The sequence below is a fragment of the Mus caroli genome, unplaced genomic scaffold, assembly GCF_978045245.1.
Source record: "Mus caroli unplaced genomic scaffold, Mus_caroli_1 scaffold_19, whole genome shotgun sequence".
Lineage (NCBI taxonomy): Eukaryota > Metazoa > Chordata > Mammalia > Rodentia > Muridae > Mus > Mus caroli.
In genome coordinates, this window is record NW_028227274.1 from 506,846 (window position 1) to 513,206 (window position 6,361).

Genomic DNA, 6,361 nt, shown 5'->3' on the forward strand with positions numbered 1-6,361 from the left:
GGGTTGGGGGTGGGTAAAAGACCATTCCCTCTGATAATAAAACCTTTAAGCCCATTTCCCCTTAGACAACCAAACAGCATCTCATCTCCATCTTAGGTTCCTTTAGGGCAGGCTGCCCTGCAAGCCCTAATAAATGATTTGGTATCTCAGCAAAGAGATCTCTGTGGGGCTGATATTGATCAGGCCAGCGGGTGTGTTTGCCTGCGATTGTTTGGGAGTGGTGGTGGTGGTGATTAATTGAGTCTCTGCCAGTGTCGTCTAGCTGGCGCCTGGTGCTTTTGGATTTGCTAATTTTCGTTAAGTGTCTCTAGCAGGCTCCGGGTCCCCAGTCTACCCAGGAGAATCCAGCGGCTCCTACTGATCAACAGTCTGTCTGTCTGTCTGGGCTTTATTGATCACAAGGCGGTCGGCGCGGGCGGATGCGCCGGAGGGAGCCAGGGAGCCGGCAGAGAGACGGCCGCCCCTTCTTGACTATGTGCACCCTACTCCTCCTCGGCCACGAGCGGGCGGGCGGGCCCCAATCGTATTGTTAAGTAGTGGTGGTGGTGGGGTAAGTTTGTGTCTCCGGGACTTGGTGGCTGGGGCATGGCCCCTGTCCCTGGTGGTTTCGAGTCCGGCAACTGAAGTATGGCCACTGTCCCTCTGGGGCTGGGTAGCCAGGGCATGGTCTCTGTTCGTGGGGGTTCCGTGTCCTGGCGGCCGGAGGATGGTTTCTGTCCAGGGGAGGCGGGGGTCCGGGTCTTAGAGACATGGGTATGGTCACCATCCCGCGGGGGATTCCGGGGCTAGGCACTACGGCATAGCTACTCTCTCTGGGGGACTCTGGGACATGACCACTGAGAGTGTGGCGTCCCTTGCAGGTTTCAGGTGGGACAAAAGCGAAGCCACGTGCTGGAGGCCGCTGACCAGAGACTGAGCAGTGAGGGTCTGCTCAAACTCCGAACCTATTACGAAGCGGGGGATGGGGGGGCGCTCTGCGACGCATATGAGGCTGTTCGCGCAGGCGTCCGCTAGGGGGAGTGCTGCGGCCGTGTCCACAGTGCTACATGCCGGCGCCAGCGGGAGCCCGGCGGCTTGTCCGCCTTAGCCCGCGTCTGGCCCCGCCCCCCGCTGCTGGGCCCTGGGGCTAGAGGCGTCGGCCAATCGGAGAGTGGAGGCGGGGCATAGGGCGGGGCCGCGCTTGGCCCGCTTTGGGCGCCGGGCGCTATTTACGGCGGGGACTCTGGCTGCCCGGCTGGTGTAGGCGTTGCTCTCTGTGGTTACGTCCTATTCCCGTCCGCTGTTTGTGGCTTGTGCGCGGGGTGGCGGGGCGAGAGGACGACCGCCGAGGAGCGCGCGGGTCCCGGAACGTGTCCTCGGTAGTCTTGGTCCCGGTCAATGCTCCGGCCCCCGCCCGGACACTGACGGCGCCCGGGCTCGTGCTCGGCACGCCCCGGGGGTCGTAGTGCAGCGGCGCCTGGCTCCCGGAGCGACGGGAGCGCGAGGCGTCAATGGATCGCCACTCCAGCTACTTCTTCATCTGGCTGCAGCTGGAGCTCTGCGCCATGGCTGTGCTGCTCACCAAAGGTGAGTGCGGTGGGACTGCGTGCCGAGACTGGGGGTTGGGGGGTCGGCCGTCGGGCTTGGTGAGCCGCGATGAGGTTCCCGCCTTTGCCTTGGTCCGCTCCACGGCCCGGGGCCTGGAGCGTCAAAGGACAGCCAGACCTTGGGGCAGCTGGCCGGTGGTAAACTCCTGAACTTGAGGGAAGGAGATGACCAGACGCCGTAGGGCTCAAGTACCCGGACGGGACTGTCCGGAGAAAACGCAGATCCCAACTGGACCGGCCAGGCATCTCTTTTGGTTGCTACTAAGTTTTTCCGTGTGTTTTTGGATGTCTGAGTTTGTGTCTACAGTGTCCTTAAGTTTGCGGGTGTCTGTTTCTGAGCTGGGGCTTGACTTTAGTGCTTCTGAATTTCTGCACGTGTCTGACTTTCTGAGTGCTAGTGCGTGTGTTTCTTCGCGTGTCTGAATATCTTGGAGTGTGCGTGTCAGTGGACCAATGAGTATGGGAATGTAAGTGCCTGTTGAAGTGTGTCCTCTTGCTTTAGAGAGTTTGTTTGGGAAGAGTAGGCACTGCCACCCATCCCCTTTCCCGCTCCTTATTTTTACAGACGCCGCTGGAAAAAAAGGGGAGAAAACAGCTTTTTCTTTTCCTTTTTTTTTTTTCAGCAGCGCTCACCTTTTAGTGGAAATTCTCTTAACTCCCAATTTCTCCCGTCACCCCGACTAGTTCTCTCCCTTCACTCTGCCTCCTTTCTACAAACCCATCTTTTTAAAAATGGGAACACACTTTTCTCTAATTGCCTTGTAGCAGGCCTGAGGTTTAAGGATAAGCCAGCCCAGCAAGGATGAGGTGCTACAGTATTTATTTATTTTGGAAGGAAGGGTGTAATTAGTCCTAAATAACAGCCCTCGCTGCCTGCAGAGGGGAGCCTCCTGGCCCTATCAAAGGCAGGCAGAATAGGGAGGGACTGGGGCTGACATGAAGTCACAGATACCGAAACTATGTGCCTGATAATGATATAATTAGGGGATCAGAGATTTCTGACTGCTTCGGACTTCAAAAGCTTTATTTAAAAGAAGCCAGCAGCCTCTGCTGTAGCCATTTTGACTAGAGCAGACATTTTTGTTTAATCACTATATACAGTAACTAGAAAGGGGCAAACAGAAGAGCATTGTTCACTGTTTTAAAATACCAGTCCCCTTTTGGCCTTTGCATGCCACAGGAAGAAACCTTATGAAATGACAGAAATTTGTTTTAATACAGTAATACAGAAGTCCATTCTCCTTGAAGAAATGTGGCTCCAATTTTTTTTTTTTTAAGTCTTAGAACTTTCTCGGTTACCTGTCAAAATTTTATTAAGACTGCTTTAGGTCATTGAAAATGTAGTATTTTAAATAGGCGCTCATAAACACTGAAGCAGCCTTTTACTTGCTTTTAGTTTTCACTTTCTGTACCAAATCTGAGGCCAACAGGCTCAAAGCAGACTTTTAATCTGTTTAATTTCTACTTTAAATTTGTATAGAATTTGTCAGGCCAGGGATATGTAGTCATTATCACCTAAGACTGGTGAACTTTTATGCAAAGAATACACTGAACTTGGAAGGAGGAGGAGAAAACAGAAAGGAATTGCTGTAGACTTAAGGATCTTTCTTGAAGTAGATGAGGCAGGAGAAGGGACCTGGACCTAACAGGGTTAGCAAGGTTTGAACTAGCTGGCTTTTCTTCCAACTGAAGTGTGAGCAGCCTGGGTGAAAACTGAGCACACCATATGGTAGCCTGGAATTTGGACAGATAATTAAATGAGACACCTTACTCAGGCATTCACAGAAAGGAGCAGGAAGAGGAGTGAACTTGGGGGTGGGGGGAAGGTTTGGAAACGCCAAGGCTCTCAGTGTTGAATGTCAGAGTGGAGGTTCCAGTAAGTAGAAAGATGGTCTGATTGGGACCTGCAACGGGAGATGTATGCATGCGTGCTTTTGGTTTACAATAGTGAGCTGTGGCAGCCAACAGTGATGGGCGTTCAGCCTTTTGGGCATCTCGGTTTCTTGTGATAGATAACTCTTAGGTCCATAGCCAAGCCTGAAATCTTGCACTGTGACAAGATGTTAACAGAGCCTTGCAACTCACAGAATCCAGTTTTATAAAAGAAACTTTAATCACTTCCTGGAGAAAAATTTGAGGTTTCCTTAAGGATTTCTCCTTCAACCCACAGGGACTTTCAGTTACAAGTTTGCTCTTTTAGGTCACGTGTTAAATTACATGTAAAGTTGAAGAGGAGGAAGAGGAGGAAGAGGGGAGGAGGAGGAGGAGTTACCCTTGCAGTTTTACATCCCCCACTTTTATGACTTTCCATTTGGGCTGAAAGAAATTGACTTTGGCAAGCAAACCACTAATTGTAAACTGCCTAGTTCCTGTTTTACAATGTTCGGACTAAAAGCCCCTATGCATGAAAGGATCTTTATAGGCAAAGTTTGCCTTTCTAGAGAGAGCCCAGATAGCTGCCAGTTTCATGGTTTGAAAACCTCCTGACCTGTGCAGTTTCTAGATTGTTGTGTCTAGTTAATAACTTTATAAGGTGTCAGCTCAGGCTTGTACAACTTAGCTCGGTCCTTTGGGATGCCAAACAATTCAGTAGTTCTGATCAAATATTTATATAGACAAAACCCTAAAGCCTGACATTTTTATCTTGTATGGTTGTATAGCATAAAAATGAATAAATAACACGATTTTACATTATAACAAAAGGCATTATAATGAAAACAGTTTCCTTTCAAACTACAACATAGTTCATTACTTACAAATCTGTTGTTGGGTTGAGTATATTTCTAACATTAGCTCACTGAAAGTTAAGACACTGCTTGCTTTGGGAGCATTTCTGTCCCTGTGTGCAGTCTTCTTGACTAATCTACAGTAAGTTCCTTTGAGTTTGGGGTTCACTCGATGCTTATGTAGTTTCTTTGTTTTCAGGAGAAATCAGATGCTACTGTGATGCTGCTCACTGTGTGGCAACAGGTTACATGTGTAAGTCTGAGCTTAGTGCCTGCTTCTCCAGACTTCTCGATCCTCAGAACACCAATTCTCCACTCACCCACGGCTGCCTGGACTCACTTGCAAGCACGGCAGACATCTGCCGAGCCAAACAGGCCCAAAACCACTCTGGCCCTGCCATGCCCACTTTGGAATGCTGTCACGAAGACATGTGCAATTATCGAGGACTGCATGACGTCCTCTCTCCTTCCAAGAGCGAAGCCTCAGGTAGGTCTAAGCTGTCCTGACCCAAAGACTGCCTGATCTATAGGCCTGTGACAGCAGCGACTTCGTATGTCTGCTATTGATTTTGTTGTTAATGTAATTAGAGACACCAGAGAGAGATCATGGCTGGATGCAAAGCCTGTCTCTAACTGAGTGGCTTTTATGTCTGCCTGAGCATTAGATGTCTCTGCATAATAGGCTTTGTCTGTTATTTGAACATTTTGAGGACATTAAAAGACCATTACATCCAAGTAATGACAGCCTGTAAACAAATGCATTTGTAAGCATCTTTGGGTATTTTTGTAACATGTAGTTTCTTGGAAGTGGCTGGTAAGTTGCCCTTTAAATGAGCTTTCTATGGAAAATAGCTGTGTGTTCATGCTTGCTTCTAGGAGGTGATCACCTAGTTTGTTTGACCATTTTCTTTGTACTCCTTTAGGACAAGGAAACCGGTATCAGCATGACAGCAGCAGAAACCTCATCACTAAGATGCAGGAGCTGACTTCCTCCAAAGAACTGTGGTTCCGCGCAGCTGTGATAGCGGTTCCCATTGCTGGCGGACTGATCTTGGTGCTGCTCATTATGTTGGCCTTGCGAATGCTTCGAAGTGAGAACAAGAGGCTGCAGGATGAGCGGCAGCAGATGCTGTCCCGTCTGCACTACAGCTTTCACGGACAACATTCCAAGAAGGGGCAGGTTGCAAAGTTGGACTTGGAGTGCATGGTGCCTGTCAGTGGGCAGGAGAACTGCTGTCTGACCTGTGACAAAATGCGGCAAGCAGAGCTCAGTAATGAGAAGATCCTCTCCCTTGTGCACTGGGGCATGTACAGTGGTCATGGAAAGCTGGAATTCATATGACAGTCATGTCTGAACTATAAATGGAACCCTTGAAGGCCTTCTGAGTTCTGCTGACAGGAGCACTTTTATCTGGAGACAACTAACTCGCTTAGTCATCTTGGAGAAACAAAATGACCTCTGAAAAGAGAATCGTGGGTATTTCTTCCGAAGGATTATTTGCACAGATTCTACAGTCAAATGGATTAATTTGCTTTAAAATTATAAAAAGCAAAGAGAGGACTCTGCACACTTTCCCAGGGTTCTTTGCGTCCTAGGGAGCCGCAGCTGACTGAAGTAAAAACACTGTGCTCTCTGTAAGCTCCTACATCTTCATTTATTGTAAAGATTTTCTAAAATATATATATTTTTGTCCGAAAATGTAGTGGTGTCTTTCATGAATTAAAACTTAAGGCCGGTGTGGGGAGGCTGGTGGTGGTGCAGCGCAGTGCTGAGGTGCTTGCTTGTCTGGTGTGCATGAAGCCCTGGCTGTGATTTCTCCAGCACCACAGAAAGCCAAGCAGTCAAAAAACATTTGATTTGGAAGTGTATGAGAGTACATGTTAATTATATGAATGAAAACCCGTTTACTCATACTTCTCAAATGTAGGTTTTGATCTTGTTCATTCTTATACAAACGTATAATTAATTTTCTTTGTGTAATGACCATTGTCCAGTGTCTCCCTTACAGTTGTTTTCCAGAATGGTCCTGGTTTTAGTTTTCATGTAAG

The 6,361-nt window shown here is 48.6% G+C and overlaps 1 protein-coding gene across 1 annotated transcript; it reads left to right on the top strand.

The window, feature by feature from the left end:
• Window positions 1–1,152: 1,152 nt before the first annotated feature.
• Window positions 1,153–6,004, top strand: Bambi (BMP and activin membrane bound inhibitor). The gene is made up of 3 exons (XM_021150208.3): window positions 1,153–1,566; window positions 4,512–4,799; window positions 5,236–6,004. The coding sequence occupies exons 1-3, from the start codon at window positions 1,491–1,493 to the stop codon at window positions 5,652–5,654; spliced, it is 783 nt and encodes a 260-aa protein (XP_021005867.2). The 5' UTR covers window positions 1,153–1,490; the 3' UTR covers window positions 5,655–6,004.
• Window positions 6,005–6,361: the final 357 nt, after the last annotated feature.

What these genes read in the sequence shown, in the direction of transcription:
- Bambi (XM_021150208.3), top strand. Translation starts at nt 1,491, where the DNA reads ATGGATCGCCACTCCAGCTACTTCTTCATCTGGCTGCAGCTGGAGCTC. An exon ending in GGCTGTGCTGCTCACCAAAG is followed by an intron (nt 1,567 to 4,511) that starts GTGAGTGCGGTG and finishes CTTTGTTTTCAG; the next exon opens with GAGAAATCAGATGCTACTGT. An exon ending in TTCCAAGAGCGAAGCCTCAG is followed by an intron (nt 4,800 to 5,235) that starts GTAGGTCTAAGC and finishes GTACTCCTTTAG; the next exon opens with GACAAGGAAACCGGTATCAG.